Genomic DNA, 19456 nt, shown 5'->3' with positions numbered 1-19456 from the left:
CTTTCATCCGAATGTCCATCATTGCTGATGGAAGGTTAGGCTAACTGACTGGCTAACTGATTTAGTTTGACAACTGTATCCAGAAATATTCACTAAACAGAAGTGTCTGTCATCAAAGTGATTCTGTGGCTCCCTGTACACCACTGGATCACCAAAACCTAAGGTCTTTCTCTTTCCTCTAGTCTTTGCTCAGAGAGCTTTTCAAAACATACTGGGATAACTGAATGACATGCCCATAGCTTGTCCTGGTCTCCCAATTTCATACCAAAATAAGCAAAGTATACATTTTTCACAAGATCTGTTCTGGAAAAAAAATAGTAAAAAGTTTCATTACTGTTTGTATGCATCCACAGATATAGCAAAAAAGTCATGTGGGTCCTGTTTAGAATTGCCAGATGTGGAAAAAATGTGATGTAGGAGAACAACATGGATATTATTTTTGAAATCAACAATCAGCTGGTGTTGGTGGATATGACCAGGGTGAGGCGGTGATAGGAAGAAGGTGGATGGCATGAACGCCAATCTGAAAGGCAGAATGGCAGAGGAGCACTTAATGCACACAGAACAGAGGCTGATTGGCTCGCAGAAATGATGCAAGGAAATCACTGGACTACAGTAATGATGTCAGAGCTGAGTTTGACAGCATGAGGAAGCAGAAGTGCTGTAAAGAACAGACTATAGATCTTCCTTAGGGAACTTAGATGTAAGCATCATTTTCTGCAGACTAACAATCTCACTTTTGATTCAGTGATATATTTTATCCGTTTACCTAAAGTGCCCATCCCACAGTGTATTCAAAAGGTCTGCAAAGATTTCAAGCCCAAATCCATCCCACAGTCAGTCTCTCAAATAAAAACCTTTTTCCTGAACTGCCTGAGATGCTGCACTGGAGTGCAGTGTTTTCCTCAGTGACCTGTCTCCGTCACTATGTAACACATTTATATAATAGTTGCTGGTTTTACCACAGACACTTCAAATATGGCCACAATAACGAGGATTTTGATAGTGGTTCATGCTGTAACCACCCTTTGCCCAAAGTCAGCACAAACTTTGTGCTGCTAAATGATTCTCTTTGTTGTTCAGCGAGTCGCTAATTGTTTCTGCTTGTTTTTTTAAAGCCGAGCAGGTAGTGTACTGTGGGTGATTTGGCTTTTTTGCAGAAAAAAAGCTTTCTGCTGTGACCGAAAACAGCATGCAGCGTGAACCTAAACGGTAAAGTTGCATAACAAGAGGTAAACAATGAGCTGTAAACCATTAGGAAGCTTTTTAAAGCTTAGAGCTGGAGATTGAGCTGATAATTATTTGTAGCTCCATCTTCAGACGTTACACAAGTGTGCGGGTTATCATCAGGTTTTTAAAATGTGTTTCTATATGTAATTTGCAGCTTATGCAGGCCTCTAATTCCAGAGGCCAGCATGACCTACCGTCAAGTGAAGTAGGTGATAGCCAGGGAAAAAAAAAATGCTATGATCACCCAATCATAATTCAACTGTGTTGAAATGTAATTATAAAAGCATTATGAGGTGCTGAGAGCAGCAAGAACAAGGCATGCGAGGGAGAACAGCCTAGTCTCTCCGTGCCACCAGGCTACTTTACATATCTGCAAAGCAAGCAGCTTAGCACTCCCACCACCCCTCTGGCTCCTTACTGTGGTAATGGGTAGGAGTCTCCTTGGCAGAGCCCATCTGTTGTTTTTGTTTTTCAGATGGAGAGGTTAGAGGGGAGTGGGTTGATGAGTGGGTTGGTGTTGGCCAGGGTGAGGAATGAGAAAATGATGGGTGCCTCTAACCGCAAACTGTTGCTGGCTTGTTATTACAGTAGGTTGGACGTTAGCAACGGTTGCATACCCTAACAGTCTGACACAATGGTCATCTCTAAATAAAGGTTTAGCCTTCTGACGCAGTTGCTCGGCCACTTTAGACTCAGTGACAAGGATAAAAGGGAGGAAGAAATGTAGCCTGACTGTGTTTAAGATTTCCACTGAAACAAACATGGAGACTGTCCAAAAAAGTTTGAGATGTCGCATGAAATGCAAATGCACAATAAACACAATGACTTGCAATTCAGTTAAAACACAAATTTATTCAAAACAGAGTACCAATGAAACAATTAGGCACTCTAGTTACATGATTGCACATAAAAAGAACATCTTAGAGAGTCTTTAGGTAGAAAAGTGGAGAAGGCATCTCAAATAGTTTCATGAGAACATTTAAGAATAATGTTTCTCTGCATTAAATTGCAGAGGATCTGTATTTATGTGCCATAGATGATGAAAATACCAGACTCTAGTCTCTGTAGAGACATGGCTGAAACCCAAAACTGAACATCTGTTATCCTTGGGAAAATTAATTACCCACCCTTGATTCAGAACCATCTCAGCGAACATCGTTCATCACTGTGTTCACAAATGCTTGATATTAGTGCACAATTCAAAAGTCTGTATATATAAATTGTTGCAGAAACCGACTGTATCTACTTAAGGCTACTCCTGGCTACTAAACATGGTGGGGCGAACATTATGGAGGCTGAAACATCAACTAGCACAGCTAGTTTGGCAGTGGGTCAGTAATAGTATTGGAAGGCACATCCTGGGAAAGTCACACAGACATCCACATGCTAGACATCAGTGACTGACTCCTGTCAGGTAGAGTGCAAACCCCTTTGACAGACAGTCAGAACCATGCACAAGTAGGCTGCTGGATTTTTCTTTTGTTGGGATCTCACCGTGTTCCTCGTTGCCCAAAGGAGCAGATACAGATCCCGCTGCCTGGTCAGTGCCCTTCTACATCCCTGTCCAGTTCTTCCAGTGTGATCACTCATCTTCTGGTATCTTCTCTATAATCTTGAGTCTGTGTTAAGAGAATCAGCAAACCTTATTTTGTCTGCATGCATGGATGTGGCATCCGAAAGCAGTGCACTTACACAAACACACTGGGCCTGGGCACATGTTTCTCCCTGCTTCCAGTGTGGCGTTTACTTTAAAATCTTATAGGCAATCTCTTTCCAAAAAAGGTCTGCCTTTTACTCTGAGGACTCCACATGTAGTTTTCATTGTGCCTTTTCATTTTGTATTTCCAGATGCTGACTTTTTATGTATGACTAGAGAGATACAAAGATAGTGAAGAGGCTACAGCAGCAGAGACGGGGAGTTACAACTGAAAGACTCCTTGATGAAATCCCACACTGTACCTTTCCCCTCAGGGTTTTAAATTTGGTTCCTTGAGCTAGTGATACTCCTGCAAAACTCTAACCTTCTCCTTCTGGACAAACTTGCTTTTGTTTGCAATGTAAGCACACCACCGGTTCCTCGCTTGCTCTCTTTGTCTCACACACAGTCCCTATTAAAGCCAGCCATTGTTCCAGGCTAAGATAATAGTATCAGTCCTTGATGAGAGAGTTATACTTGGACTGGCACCAGCTGTTAAAGCAGTCATACTTTGTCAAACAGATTAGATTACAAAATTACACACAATCTCGTCTGGCTTTAATTATCAGACCACACTTCATAAGTTACCCCGCACAGTGCTTTACAACCCAGAACTGCAAACAAATTGCGCGGCGCAGTTCATCATGTCCACAGTTAAATTAAGAGAGACATGTTAATCTGTTGTCATATTGTCCAGAGATTTGGTGGCTAATGTACTGTGGAGGGTTTAATGGGGGAATTCAGACAGCTTAATCGGCATGCACCCGTCCCCAATCACAAATTCCCAAGAAAAGCAGAATGCTTTACATTGTTGTTTCCAGGCCACCTTCTGCGACTGTTCCACATGTCGAGGAGCTGCTGAGAGCTTGTGTTTCTTCACTAGTGGACCGTGCCAGTTAAGCTGAGCTGAAATTCAACAATTTCCTCCTGTTTGCATAGTGATATAACTACATCAGTGTGTGTTTAAACGCATGTTTATCTACAGTGGTTAAAGCCTTGTCGCAGGACTATTGTGTTATGATCTGGCCAGATGGCAGATTCATGGTGCTACACACCAAAAATACTGAAGAGGGATAAATGATGTTTCTATGTCAGAGAGGAAGCAACGGAGTCATTTAATTATAGGGCATTGTAGATGTCACACGAAGCTGAAAACAGGTAAAGTGATATGTATGAAAGGTGTATAGGTTATATATTAGAGAGAAAGAGGTGACGTAAAGTGGCTATTAAAGGTAATTAAGTGGGCATTTGGATCCCATTATACATTTGTTTTATTCATGTTTCTTTCATCAGATTAATCATCTCTCTTATCCCTATTTTTATTTTTATTTCAAAATATAATATGGAACAAGGAGTCAGGGCTAACCCTTATTTCTTTATATTTTGCTTACAAAGAGCTAGATATTCTTGGGCATTAGCTGCCTTTTTGCGCACAAGAGTGAATTTAAATCGGATGTTTACGTCATTTTTAACTTGGACTCTGCCTCAAAAACACAATTTGTTCCAGTTTCTTTATTTAAAAAGATGAAAAATGTCAAAGGTAACTCAGTTTGAAGGCACCAAATGTTATTTTTTATACCAACAAGGTCATTCCCAAAGAGCCATTAGCCAAAAACCTGACACACTCCTTGTCATGATGTGCTATGTCTTTAAAATAATTTGGAGAAACTGGAGAAGTGGAAGATGAAATGTAGAGGTAGGCCAAATTACTCAAAAACTAATTACTCAAAAAACTAGCAACAGGCCTTATAAAGCGATGAATCCAGATTTCAAACAGTTCAAAACTGTTGTCAGTGTATTGACAAGATTAGCAGCGTGTCTGCAGCCATCTGTAAAACACAGTGGAAGCTCTGTCATGGTTTGTGGCTGAATTTCAGGCAGTTGTGTTGGAGATTTTGTTTAAAATTGATGGAATTATGAACGCAGAAAAGCAGCGTGAAATTTTGATCCATCTGGAAATCATCTGATTGAGAACAGCTTCTTTGTTCAGCATTACAATGATCCCAAATACACTGCCAATGGACTAAGAGCATACCTGGACAGAAAAACACAATAGAACAGTATTTGGCATTCATGGGCCTCCTCAGAGCTCAGACATCAACAGTATTGAAGCAGTGTGGTATCATGTTGACAGAGAACAGAACAAAACGCAGACATTTAAAGAAAAGCTTTGAATGCCCTTCAAGATCCCTGGAGAACGACTCCTGAACAATATTTAATAATTTAAAAAAAATTACAAGAAAGCTTGATCTATTTTGATTGGAAAATATAAAAAAAAAAAATCGGGATGGTTAAAGTCTTTTGTACAATAATTTAGTAAGACAATTGAAAATATTCTGTGTACAGAGTTACAACATTTTACTGTTTTGAATTATGTGTCATATTTGAATTTCATTTTACCTCCAGGCAGAAAGTTAGAATGTAACAGAAGCGCTTCATGAGCCAACAACACAAAAAGCCTTTGACACTGATCATGTTGGCCTGTAACAAATGATGAAACACAGATAAAACCATGACCAAAAAGAAAAATTACCATATTAGTAATGGCATGCACTCAGCTTGATATGACTAAATCACTAAAAGGGCAACTTTAAAAACCAACCAACGCACCATCTGGCATAAACAGCACACATCTTGAACACGGCCCTGTTCTTCTGTAACCTGATATAAACAGTCTCTCTAATTATTACAGCCTACAAGATCCACGGTGAAGAACAGACAACAGGCAGCAAGAAGAAATGTATGAAGTTCAAGGAAGAGGCAGCGGGAGAATTACTGAGTGTTCCAGTGGAGAGCATTGCCTCAGATCTGCTGTCACTGAAGCAGAGACACCTCTAGAGACGAGCCGGCTCATTTCTATAAAGATTAATAACGCTAGTGGTAAGGCCCAGATCAGCCCTCGGAGTCCCAAGGCCCTCCCGGTGCAAAACCGCTGGCACAAGACAGCGGAGGTGGTGACAGAGATGAGGGAAAGACCCGTGTAGAGTGTGGGAGTAATGGAGTGAGGAAACAGTGAGTGCCTCATTGCATAGATACATCAGAGCTTATTTTATGATGCGTTTAATTTAAAAACCGATGCAAAACTTAATTTTATTTCATTGTATAATGTTCAGTGAAAGGTGCTAAACCTTTTAAACTCACGAATTTGCTTTTATTTGAAGGAAACTAGCACTCTATTAAATGTAAGACCAACAGCCACTTGGCTTGGGGGAAAGAGTGGAAACCTCAAAGTAAGAAAACATAACTACCATCATCTCTACAGCTTATTACTTCTACGCTCATCCCATTGGGAAAAAAAAAAGATGTTAAAATAATTGCTGGTAACCTGGCAACTTCACTATAAAGATTAGATCTAACTTGTTAAAATTATTGTGGTGTATTTCTGAAGAACATTTGTGCAGAAACACTTTTTAATGTGTGTGAAGGTGAAGGTGTTTGACATGCAGGCATAAACGCAAAAGAGACAAAAGTGTTATCTTCAATAAATACAGTGGTTTTATTTACATGGTTTAGTTGCTGTAAGAAATATATGACCTTGTTGTTAATATTTTACGTTGTGATTAAAAAGTTGATACATACTACGTGATTATGTAATACAAAAAAACTTGAATTCACCAAAACACATGAAGGCATCTGATTCAGTGTCTCCTTATGAAGGTGTTTTCTCTAAAAGTCTTGGATTGAATAAAGAAACATGAGCACGGTGCAGTTTACTTACTTTTGCAGAGTAGTTCAAATCCTGTACACTGAAAGGAATACATCTAGTCTAATAGTTGTATTCTATTACACTGTAAGGCATTTTTCTTACTGGTGAGACTCTGATTGAAATGAAGCCTTTTTCTCTTCGTCACTCTCCAGTGGAGCATAGTCGAAGTCACTTGGCTCTAAAAGATTGAGATTTGCCTGCACTGCGACAAGTTTCTGCACCCTCTCGGGTGAGACAAAGCCTTTCACCTTCATACTACGGAGGTGCTGCCACAGGCGCTCGCACGCACCTGTTGTCGGTGGGATCTGGAGTATAGCGAAGGCTACGGCAGACAGCGGCTCAGAAGAGCACAGGCCTTTCCACCACGTGGATGCGGACACGTGCTGACACGAGCTCCATATTCCGGCCCCCTTCCACAGTCCCTGCTTGGCCGAGAACCTGGCAAAGCTGCCGAGCACTTTACCCTCGTCGAGATTCAAATGGTGCGACAGGTTGGATATCACGTAGTAAGCGCTGTTTATCTGCTCCCCGGTGAGCGTCTGCTGTCCGACGTGCTTTGGATCGAGCATGTACGCTGCTGCGTGGATAGGTTTCACGCAGAACTCCTGACACCTGTCTAATGATACCATGACCGCTTTCTGCTCGGCGCTGTGCAGCACAGATGCTGACAGAGAAGTCCCGATGACGTATCTTAGCTGACTGAACATGTCGACAACACCAGAGAGCGCGGCATCTTCTCTTTTCAAGAAATCAATATAATTCCCAATCAAGTACAGTAAGTTCCGACTGCTGCTCAGCCCTTTCCAAAACGCGGCATCCTGCAAGGTAGCCCTGACAGTCACTTCAATATCCAGTGTGGTAGAGACTGCCATCTCTCGTAGAGAGTTCTGACCCTCGAGGAGGCTGCTGAACATGTTAACCACACCAGTCCAGTTTGTGCCAGAGGGCAGTTCCAGTGCTGTCCCTTTAAAAGTGTGGTTTCTTATTTTTGTAGTCTGCCAGCACCTAAAAGTCTCACTTAACATTTGCCGCTCTTGAACACACCTCACTACCTGCTCAGCTCTCCTGCACAGTGACTTCATAGACGGCTGCGCCACTATGTCGTCAAAGAGACGCTCGACACCGGACGCTGTGCAGCCAATAGCTGATATGTGCGGGAAAGCTTCCTCCACTTGAGCCCACGCTGCCATCATTTCCGGGACATCGTCGGTGACGACAGCGAAAACCTTTTGTGAGCCGACTTCATTTATGACGCCTTTAAGTTCCTCAGCAATAAATGCGCTTGTGTGTGTCTGCTCCTTTGTCATCGTGCATTTGTAAAACAGCGGTACGGGAGTAGCAACAGCATAGATAATAGTCCCAGTTTCTTTCACGTTAGACCAGCCACTGCTGATGATGGCGACGCAGTCTGCTTTCCCTATGCTCTCATGAACCTGGCTTTGTACTCTGTCAAACTCACAGTCCAACAGATGTGAGGAAAGAGCCTCTCTAGGGGGCGGACAATAAGCCGGCCGAAGCACACTGAAAAATCGTTTCCAGTAAATATTGTCTGTGAGAGTGAGGGGTGAAGATGTGGCGTACACAGCTCTCGCCAGGCACTCGTCGGCATACGCCTGGCTGCGCTGGTCCACAGAATCAATGAGGAACTGTCCCCCAGGAGTGGCAGATGGCAAGAACGATAAGGAGGGAACAGGGATGGAGGCAGAGGAGCTCCCATCTGGGCCCGGCGACTGCTGCGAAACCACAGAGTACTCCTTGCATTTGTCTAAATGCATCTGCATCTTAGTCGCGTTCTTTGTGTATGTCTTTGAGCAGTAGTTGCACATGAAGGTCTCTCTTCCATCTTTGATGGCTGGGGTAAAATGCTTCCACACACCGGACTGCAAGCGTGGCATCGTTCTGTATTAGCACAATAAAGAAAATCATTAATCACAAATCTTGCTGCTGTACAGGCACGCCTAATCACAATGACTGTGCCCCGAAATAATTTCCTCCTTAAGCACATACCTCAGTGTGGATAAGAAAAACCTTTTAATATAATACAGCGCAGATTGATAGGACCAGACTCCACGGACATGAAGATAAATTAAGCACCCTCCTCACAGAATATAATAATCTCCATGATTAAACAGCTTTAATTTTAGACACAGACGGTGTTTCTGTTAAATTTGAGCAAAACATTTACCTCTGTTTATAATGCATGATTAAACAGACCCATTAGGAAATAAATTAAATTAAGGCAAACATGAAAACATATATTTTACAATATATTTGCTAGTCATAAAAGCCAAAGGTCAAAGTCAAACGTCAGTGAGTCTAAGTATTTTCTGTTGGACTATTAGGCTGAAAATACTTTCATTGGCCACTTCATTAGGTACACCTCTTCAACTGCTTGTTACCAGAGCTATCTAATGAGCAAAACACAAGGCAGCAACTCAGTGACATAGACATGAGTGGCAGTTCTGTGGGTGAAAAGACTACTGTGATTGTGACTCAAAGTGACAACTACTTCGAGCTGATAGGAAGGCAACAGTAACTCAGGAGCACATTCGTTACAACCACGGTATGCAGAAGAGCATATCTGAACAGACAGCACCTCAAACAAGAAGACCATAAAGAGCGCCACTCCTTTCAGTTGAAAACGGGAAACTGATGGTACAGTTCACAAAAGATCACCAACATCGAACAATAGAAGACTGGAAAAAAAAAAATGTTGCCTGGTCTGATGAGTCTTTATTTTTGCCGTGACATTCAGATGGTAGAGTCAGAATTCTGTGTAAACAACATGAAAGCATGAATCCAGCTTGCCTTCTCTCAACAGTTCAGTCTGCTGGTGATGGTGTAGGGGATATTGTCTTGGCACAATTTGCACCCCTTAGTACCAGCTGACCATGATTTAACCAGCACAGCCTACCCCAGTATTGTAGCCATTTCAATCTCTTTACGATCACAGTGTACTCATCTTCTGATAACTGCTTCCAGCAAGATAACGCGCCAAGTCAAAAAGAACAAATTACCTCAAACTAGTTTCATGGACAAAACAATGAGTTCACTGTACCCAGTCACCAGATCTCAATCTAGTGACCTTTGGGATGTGGCGAAACAGGAAATTTGCAACATAGATTTCCAGCCGACACTTCTGCAAGCAACTGCGATGGTATCACATCAATGTAAGTATCAAAGTATCTGAGGAATGTTTCCAGCACCTTGAATCTGTGCCACAACAAATTAAAGTAGTTCTAAAGGAAAAAATGGGTCCAACGTGATACTTAAAGTGTACTTAACAAAGTGATGTACAGTGAAGTGTAGAATGATAGCTTTGGTGTTCAAACTTGTCATTACGTGGTTGCTTTCTGTTTGAGAATTCCAAAGGATGGAGTCCCAAAGGTTTTAGATTTATTTTTAGCTTTTTCAAACACTAAGGCATAACCTATCTTCTGATTCGTAACTAAATAAAATAAAATATTACACATGGAAAAAACTTTTTCCTTCTCAGTTTTGGGACTCTTGCACATCTCAACCTGCAGGTTAACAATCTTTGCTCTTACTGTCCAGTTCTTGCAATAGTACATTGTTTATTTCTACAGTAAGCACTTTCACTTCCCTGGAATGAAATCAAAATATAACACAAGTTGATGTTAAAAAACAAACCAGAAAATCAAAGAAACAGTAGCTTATTTTACCCACCTCTATGAACACACACTACTCCACTTTTACTGGAAGGTGCTTCAGTTTCATCGGATGCCCAGACTTGATGGAAAATCTTCCTCCAACTTAAGTCACTGGAGGATTTAAGTTAGCCGTTTCGGCTAACTCTGTAGCCTGCCAGAGACCTTAGCAAAGTGGTCTAAATATACGAAATAACAGCACATTGTTCAGACGGTAAACTTTGACAAGATAACAGACCGTCTGCATACTGAAAGAAGTTCACGTTACAGACTGACTGACGATAAAAGACCGGGAAATGGAACATAACTTGTCAACAAACGGCGTTTCTTAACGCTTTTGTTATGATAGTGAAGCTGCTTCCTGAATCCCCAATGCAGCAAGTAAGGGAGCTCAAATGGCTCAAAAAGTTGGATTTGACTCACAGGGAAAGTTGACGAGAAACAAACTGTTTGAACTCAATACTGTTAAATGCAAAATATAGCAATAAAATTGTTCAGCATAACATGAAACAACATGAATAAAAATATCAACAGACCTGCTAGTTTGCAGAAGAGAAAAATGCACAGTTGCTCCTGTAGTTTTCGTGCAGTGTTACCTTACAAATACATTTACTCTCACAGCGAGGTTAAGCGTTATAATTAACCGTTTTATTCTCATTTGACCAGCTCTGGCCTTTGCGTGCATTGAATATAACCTCTTTCTCTACTATCTTTGCTTCTGCCACACCTTTTTGATTCAAGGTTAATAAGATGATAAAGGTCTTAAATGGATTAAATGGGAAACGCCTGGCACTCTCATTATGTTTCTGATATGAAGGGAAACGCTGACTTGTCATTTGAATGTCTTTATCCTTAACAAGGTTTCCCACATCATGACATGTTGGAAAGCACGGCTGTAACTGATAAGATAAATTATGCCCAGGTTTTCTTTACTTTGGCATGGTAGCTGGTTTAACTTCTTCAAAGTGTCTACTCAGACAAAGTAATTCTTTTACTAATTAAACACTATATTTTTTAGACATCAGCTATGACAATTTTTTACAACTTGATTTAAAAAACTTTTTTGATTTTAAACATGATGTAAAAATTAATGAACAGCTATGCTTACACATTGCTTCCAAACGCACGTATGTAATGTTTGAACTGGTGGCTGTGGATTGCTTCTGTATTGCTTCTTTGATGATGGATGGGGTTAAAGAGACATTCATATTAGCAGCTACAGGTTGACATCATCAAATATTTTTAAAATTTAATTAAAGAGCATAGGTATTTATTTGTTTTGCACAACAACAACTAAATATTTGCTAATGCATTTTACATTATAAAACACCCGTTTTACATTGTGGTGCTCGTAAAGCCCAGTTTGATCTTAGGTGGGCCAAATCAGTGAAACTCCAAATTATTTCAGTGTAACTACACATTTAATTAATAATATCTTAGCAGAAGACAAGCAAGAGCAATTTTAACAGTCTGTCACAGGATTTCTATATGATAAAGAAAAAATGTGCAGTAAATGAAAGATATGTGTCAGTATGACTTTTTGGGGTTAAACCGTAAAAAGAAAATGTGTAAAATTAAAGAAATCTATCTTTCTATTATTTTATTATATAAGAATTATATAAATACTTTTGTGTATTGTGAAGTGCCATGGGGGATTTTATCAGTAGGAAAAGCTGTAAAACTTGTGAAAATACACTTAATGTCCCAAATTTATCTCTTCTTGCAGTAGCTGGTCAATTGAATGCTGTTCTGCAACTATCAGTGTTTATATCGATGACAAGCAGTAATAGATCCACTAGCACTGTAACTGAATGGTTGTATTCATACTTGGTTAATCTGAAACTCTTTTCTCAATTAACCCATGAAATATTAGCTCTATTAAAGGTAAAAAACATAAAAAAGAGTCTACCAATAAAGTCCAGTATCTCCAATCACATCTTTACCAACAATGCCTTTAGACCCACACCCATTCACTCAGTACATGATCTACACTGCCAAATATTTAAATCGATCAATTGATCAGTCTTAGTAGAAAGTCAGTTTCATGTTTGTGCCTTTCCTGTCTCTAACAATCGATTTTTTAAAAAAGGATTTCAGTAAATGCTTAGAAATTGCACTCATTTTTGCACAGCCCCCAAATTTCAGAGGCTAAAAATGAATTTCACAATCATATTTTTAAATATAAGGATTGCTTGGCTGAAAGTCCTTGGCAGTTAATGGCTGTCTGGTGCCCTGCCAGACCTTTACTGCAGCCACCTTCAGTTGCTGCTTGTTTGTGGCCCTCTCTGCATTGTCTTTTCTTCGCTCATTGAAAAGCATGCTCTGTTGGGTTTAGATCAGGTGACTGATTTGGCCATTGAAGAGTACCTTTCTTTTAATGTTGTGTCTTGAGAAACTGTTGGGTTGTTTTTGCAGTATGCTTTGGGTTATTATCCATTTGCACTGTGAATCAGTGCTTCACATGCAGATTTCACCCTGCTGCTTCTATCAGCCATCACATCATCAAAAAACACTAAGGACCTGGTTCCACTGGCAGCCGTACATGCCCATAACATCACGCTGTCTCAGCCATGTTTGACATCCTTTGGATAATGAGCCGTACCTTTCCTACTTCATACTTTCTCCTTCAGTCGTTCTGGTACCAGCAAATCTTGGTTTCAGCTGTAGAGAAGCTGCATGCTTTTTAGATGTTATCAGGCAAAATCTAATCTGTCCTTCTTTGTTAAACCCCCTGAATTAAAGCCTAAAGTCTGCACTTCAATCACATATTGACTGTTTATTTTAAAATCCACTGTGGTTGTGTACAGAGGCAAAAAGGTAAAAAGAAATCTGTATTTTTGTCCAACAAATTACGGCCCCAACTGTATGTTAGAGGTATAAGTATGAAGTATGTCGTGAGTTGCACTAATTTAACTGTTTGTCATGGATGACAGCAATAAAACTGGGTATATTTTAGACAATTTTAAGCACCATAATCAAATTAACCAAACTGATCTTTTACTGCTGGTGTAGGCCTGTACTGGTCTGGGTGTTAATGGTCGACTCATTTGCTGTAACATTAAATGACAGTGATTACCTCTAGCTCAGGGGTACATTTCTGTACCATATGTCTGTCATTAGAGACATTTCTGGAGTTTATGCAGTATCCAGGTTTTTGTGGAGCGGCGAGTGCTGCCAAAGCAAACTAACTCTATCTAATTTGGGGGCACTCCAAGTTGGTAATGTCAGGTTGTATCGCAGCACTCTTCAGAGGAGGAATATTCATGCTGACACACAGCAGAGAGACAGAAAAGGCAAGAGGACCTCACTAAAGCTGAGCACTATTATTTTCTTGTCTCTCATCGTTGGATTAATTCGCCAAGCCCGTTTGAGAACTTCAGTGTTTAAGCCAGAGATTTAGGAGTCCAGACCACAGGGACACCAGCAGAGAGGAAGCAGGATGATGTCATGGCATGGCAGTGATGGAGGGTGATGTTGGTTTCCTGGTTAGCTGGTGGATTTGGCTTTTCCCAAACATCCTCTGGTCTCATAGGAATTATCATTTACTCTACTTGTATCTAAATTTCTTGATATAGGAAAAAGAATCCACTTGGGAAAGAAAAGAGGCGCAGAAAGAGATCTCACAGTAACAGGATTTAATTCAAAGCAAATGTTGAACTATAATAAATGTTTCTTTTCTCCCTTTTTGTTTCTTTGGTTCCACATTATGTTTTCCTTGAGCAAAATCTTGATTTCCACTCACATTAAACGCTAAAGATGATGGAAAGACGGCACACTGAAAGCTGGTTCTTGTTGCCATTTTGATTTAAGTGTCGCTCTCACACACAAGTAGCCTGTTTTCTTTTTTGTTGGAATACAATCAAATCTGCCAAAACTGCAACGATGACACATAAGCTCCATTTATCTGGAGGTTGTTGTGGGAAATTTGGCTCCGAGATTAAAGTTATCACCGAAGATCCAAGAAATGCTTTCATGTGTTCTCTGTGAAATGCCCCCCTCTTTGTAATGCTCAGAGTCTGGCTTAATCCATCAGTGCGAGCTTTGGACTCAAAACATTTTGTGACATAAAAGCCTTTCAATTACTGCTGTAAAATGCACTTCTTTAAACATGAAACAGCGCCACACGCTCTTGACTTAAGAAAGCAGTAGGTCAGCGAAAAGCCAATTAAATCGTATCATTTCATTTCTCTTTAATGGCCAATCTTTGCGTTCTTTGAGCTCGAAGCTAAAATAACATCATGGGACTCTGTTAGCAATTACTTGATTTATATCAGCGCTTGGCTACTACTAAACAGGCTGAAAATAGCTTTAGTGAGGTCTTTCAGAGCACTTTATGGGAAAGCATCTTTTACTGTATGTGTATGCCGTGTTTTCAGACAATAGCATTTGTTGCCGTGGGAGTTTTGCTTTTAACGGCAATTTCATTTGTTCCCTCTGTCTGTGGTTGACATTTATTCTCATAAAAGTATTTCCATGTTGTCATAAAGTTTGGCTTCAAACACACTGCTAAATAGATTGTTGGAACATCTGGATGTACTCTTGCTGCTTTTCTTGTGTCGTGCCAGATATTAGCATTTCATATTTTCCACCGTGATAAGATCCTGTGAGAATATATGCTTGATTCCCATATTTGACAACAGTTTAGATATAATTTGATGAGGCGCATTCACAACTGTCTTCTGATTCAGTCGTGCAAACGCCACTGCATTCCGCTTCAATTAAAAAAGCCAAACACTGCTGTCATCACTCTACAGCAGCTGTGCAAAGGCAGGACAGATGCATCCCACAGCTTCTCCCAGTAAGCAGTTGGGATCCATCCATGTCAATTATATTCCGCCACAACAGTTGGCTGAGCGTGATTCATTATCTTAAGGTAATCATGAGCGCATAGTTTAATAAAGGATTAAACCAATTAGTGATCATCAACCCATTTTCAAATAAATGCCAAGGCTGCGCTGCTTCACGCTTAAAACTCTCAACCTACCTCTGCCCGCAGTACATTTACCCGTCAGCAGAGGCCACTGTGGCCAAGCACCTCTACAGGATGTTTGCCGTCTCTCTTTTCAGTCTCAATAGTGACCTCAGCTTGATACCCACTGGCAGAAATTCAGGGACCTGAAAATGACTTCAACACATAATAACTCAATGCACTTCTCCTGAAGTAGATGCCAATTTGGTGAAGCACATAATGTTTTTATTTGTCTCAGAGCAAAACTTCACCATGTTTGAGGCTGTAGATTGCAGTGCCTTTGCCATGTCTTTGATCTGTCTATATCGTCATGACTTTTAGAGACCTATGCCCTGGTCCGACAGAAGAAAATGTGCATCTTTGAGTGAACTATAGTTCACTCAAAGTTCACCATCAGCAATTGAAGAGTGACTGCTGGGAAAGTTGCACTGACACAGGCGGCTACAAAGGTGAGTCATAATCAAGTTTAGCATTTAGCCAGGGGTGTTCTGGGAATCCATCCTACCTGACAAACCATCCTACCCATTGTTTCTACGCATGCGCACAACTCGAAACTAAGTGGCGAACCGTCCTACCTTTGTGAATGTGACCTACAAGCATACTTTAACAGCTAAAATTAAGTGGCAAATCATCCTACCTTTGTTAATAAGAGCTAGAAACATACTCTCACGGGTAAAATTAAGTGCCAAACCATGCTACCTTTGTGAATGTGACCTACAAGCATACTACGGGTAAAATGAAGTGGCAAACCGTCCTGGCTTTATGAATATGAGCTACAAGCATACTCTGATGGGCAAAGTTAAGTGCCAAATCGTCATACCTACATAAATTTGTGCTGGAATTACTCTGTGACAGCAGAAATGTGCATAAACTACTTACGGTAGGACATTTTGCCAAAGTAGGATGGTTTGTCAGAACCAGATCCGTCCTTCTTTAACAAATATTTAGGCTAAATGGGCCCAAATAGGATCTCATCCTTAGCTCCATGTACTGTGTATCAATATTCAAAATTGAAGTTGGTGACCTACAGCTCGAAGTTCAACAAAAATGCTTTATTTGACTTTTATTACATTTTCCAACCATTAATGCCTGTTTAAAATATTGGTTCACAATTTAAAGCATTAGCCAACCATTTATAGCTATAATAATTCCTCCTGTTTGCAATAGCCATTAAGCTGATTCTGCTTTGTGCTGCTGTCTATGTTTTCTCCCTCTCTCTCTCTCTGGGTTATTTTGGTTCAGCCACATTTTGGAATATATTTCAGTGAACAAAAGCAATAATGTCAGTCTTTCTTCAAACAACAATTGGCACGGGTACCATAGCTCTCTGTTCACAGAGCAGCTGTAGACATGAGTTTGAGGCATTGACAAACAGAGGCTGAGAGGTAGCACACCTAGCGTTCCATAAGAAAGCAGGTTTGTTAAGCTGGGCAGTTCAGGACTGAAAGGTAAAGTGTAATGGACCCTCCATCTGTATTTTTGTTTTCTGCATGAGAATGACAAGCTTGGGCGCCTCAATGACTCATCACTTCATTCAATCTATGTGGTGGAAAACATCATAGCCGTTTCTTTTGGAAATGATCTCGTATCCAAATGGAGTTTTATGTGTGCACCCGACCGGCTACGAAATCTCCTAACAACCTGGAGATCTCGCTGAAATGGAGCAACATGAATGATTAAAGCAAATTCACAGTTGAACCGTCTGTGCAGATAAACAGCAAATCGTTTGCTGCAGCAGGCAGAGAGGCGATGTCTTCGTCATGTCCTGGACTCTAAAAAGAAGGAAGAAAAAAGAGAGTAGAGTCTACAAGAGAAGTCCTAACCGCATTGTCTCTGTTAGTAATGGGTTTGAAGCAGCAGCCTGCTTTGTTCTATAGTAAATTCAGGCGGGAATCATTCTGTATGAAATGAAGAACAATATTTAAATAACAAAGTGAGTTGAACTGCCAAGAAATGTGAAATAATTGAACAGAATAATTTTCCCACATTGTTCTTCCAGTAAAGCCAGAATGTTTTCTTTTTAGAGCCATAACGCCAGCATGGGTGAGGGCATAATTAACATGTGCACACACGCATGCCATTATTCCATTCTTGGATAAATTAACCTTCCTAAGAGTGTTAATATTAATAATGGATGTAATATGGAAGGTAACATTGTAAACAAGGAGTGTTAAATCTGACGGACAGTGCATACACGGCTGGATTATGATGATGAAATGATGTAGAATTGGAGCAGATCTGCAGATTTTGGATAAATCCCGTGTTCGTGAGTATATTTGCTCTTCCTGCCACAGTGCAGAAGCACGGGATCTGATGTGGAGCCAGACAGTTGTTTGTTGTCAGTCTTATCGCTCTCTAAGACATTAAACACATACTGATAGCACCGAGGTCCCGAAAGCATCGCCACATCTACAGTCTGATTCTCAGACGTTGGGGGGAAAAAAAGTATGTGAAAGTTTCATCGTCACACCTTTTCATCTGGGAAGAATAAAGAAAGAGAAAGCAGCAAAAGAAAATCAGTGACCACATCAGACACATTCTTGAAGTGTCAAGGGTTAAAAGGAACCCGTTGGGTTGAGTGCACATGCTTCCAATTAAGTCTTAAATAGGCAAGAGGAAACAGTTGATTTAGGAATATTACTGAAGAATGACTTTAATTAGCCCAGAGACCAAGGGGCCCTGAATGTGGGCACCGCTGTCAGCACCAAACACTACACAGCATTAATCAGCAGCACCAACAGGGGCTCACTGGGGGCTGAACTCTCCAAATAAGACAATGAGCAACGATATTTGTTTATCGTTATTGTCCTGGCAAGTCATATCTATTGACTGCAGGTTGAAAAGGAAAGATGAAAGTATAGTAGGTGGAAGAGGTGATGATTGTACGAGAGGAACCAAGATTCAGCCCTGCTTGTTGTGTTTTACTCCGCAGTAGAAACCACGGCGTTGTCGTTTCCCACTGACACAGCTGGATTGCGACCGCTGTGACTTTCAAACCATCAATAGGCTCATTTGAAAGGCAAATAGGACTAAATTGAATGTCACTATATTGCTTCATGCAAAGCCTTTTTATTAGATTGCAAAAGCTGTGATTCATATTTCGAGCACTTCCAAATGCGGTGTTGTTTCTTGATGTACGGGAAATTAGGCACTGTTTTTGATTGTTTTCATTAACCTAAGCTGCTTTGTTTCTTCAATCAGTTTGTTTTGTGTGTGTGTGAAATGCTTCATTGACGGATTTCAGCAGGCTTAAGTCTATTTAGATGAAGATTATAGTGATGCTCAAAGAGGATCTCATTCCCGGGAAAATTTTCCTCTGTTGGTTTGTCAGTTCAAAGAAGTCGTCGTGATTTATCAACTTAAATAATATTTTCTTGTAACATACTGATGTTTGGTCAGGATCCTTTAGCTTTTTTGGCTGTTTGCCTTCCAGAAGGAATGCTAAAATATAAAGCATACCACAAAACTGGTGTACTAAAATATTTCTCCTGTGCCACAGCTAAAGCAACATTTGTGTTTTTGCAGCATTTCAGTTCCGACTTACTGATCTCTTCTTCTTCCTTTGACTGCTTCACTTAGGGATCACCACAGCAGATCATGATTGTCTCCTCCTTACTACATCAGTCAGTCTCCATTATGGTCTTTCTCTCTCTGTGCCTCTGAATATGCCTTCGCCCTCACTTTTACTTTGTTTAACCTATTAAAATGTTTCCAGCTGTACTGAAGTCATCAATTCCCATTTATAAATACCAAAACAGTCTCATATAACATACCACTATGTGTTTTTAAAGTCTCGCTGTTTCTGTGTCTTTGCAGTAAGGATAGCCGAAACGGTCACATGCCTGAGATGACAGCTAATTCAATCGAAAACCATACGATTTGTATGCACAAAGATTAGCTGCCCACACCTCTTAAATCAAGCTGCGAGTAGCCTGAGGCTGCTCTGACAAATGGGCTGAAACTGTTTTTAGTGTATAATCAATCTGATAACTTGGGTAACATTAGACAATGCAGAAAATACAGTGGTTCGTGTAGTGCTGTTTCTCTAAATAAAATTTGAGGGTCTTGTAAATTCTGGGAGTTTCCCAGGAAAATTTGTTAAAAACAGAAGGCCTGGAGGAGGTGGTCTCAAAATATGGGAGTAATATGGGAAAAATGGGAATATGCCTTGCATTGTTAATTCTGAT

General features: G+C 40.4%; 1 protein-coding gene and 2 long non-coding RNA genes across 5 annotated transcripts in view; 2 read left to right on the top strand and 1 right to left on the bottom strand.

Moving 5' to 3' along the window:
• LOC112843520 (uncharacterized) overlaps window positions 1-6541 on the top strand; it is a 51008-nt gene extending 44467 nt beyond the window's left edge. The window contains exon 2 of one of the 2 annotated variants that reach the window (XR_003215923.1): window positions 5619-6541. This is a non-coding gene — a long non-coding RNA (uncharacterized LOC112843520). Of the gene's footprint in view, window positions 1-3078 lie in introns of both variants that reach the window. The other variant, XR_003215922.1, reaches the window with a different exon arrangement.
• LOC102077212 (uncharacterized) lies at window positions 6399-11102 on the bottom strand. Its single transcript, XM_005452724.4, has 3 exons — window positions 10837-11102; window positions 10320-10479; window positions 6399-8531 (listed from the first exon to the last, which is right to left on the bottom strand). Exon 3 carries the CDS (start codon window positions 8525-8527, stop codon window positions 6731-6733), a length of 1797 nt encoding a protein of 598 aa, XP_005452781.1. The 5' UTR covers window positions 8528-8531; window positions 10320-10479; window positions 10837-11102; the 3' UTR covers window positions 6399-6730.
• LOC109196659 (uncharacterized) lies at window positions 8545-19077 on the top strand. 2 transcript variants are annotated; one of them, XR_003215925.1, is made up of 3 exons: window positions 8545-9802; window positions 15591-15718; window positions 18795-19077. It is a non-coding gene; the product is annotated as an uncharacterized LOC109196659 (long non-coding RNA). The 2 variants fall into 2 exon arrangements; XR_003215924.1 differs by lacking the exon at window positions 8545-9802 and adding an exon at window positions 15357-15476.
• Window positions 19078-19456: the final 379 nt, after the last annotated feature.

Source organism: Oreochromis niloticus, linkage group LG22, assembly GCF_001858045.2.
Source record: "Oreochromis niloticus isolate F11D_XX linkage group LG22, O_niloticus_UMD_NMBU, whole genome shotgun sequence".
Classification (NCBI taxonomy): Eukaryota; Metazoa; Chordata; class Actinopteri; order Cichliformes; family Cichlidae; genus Oreochromis; species Oreochromis niloticus.
The sequence above is the reverse complement of the archived record's forward strand: the minus strand, read 5'-3'. Positions and strand labels throughout refer to the sequence as shown.

What these genes read in the sequence shown, in the direction of transcription:
- LOC102077212 (XM_005452724.4), bottom strand. Translation starts at nt 8,527, where the DNA reads ATGCCACGCTTGCAGTCCGGTGTGTGGAAGCATTTTACCCCAGCCATC.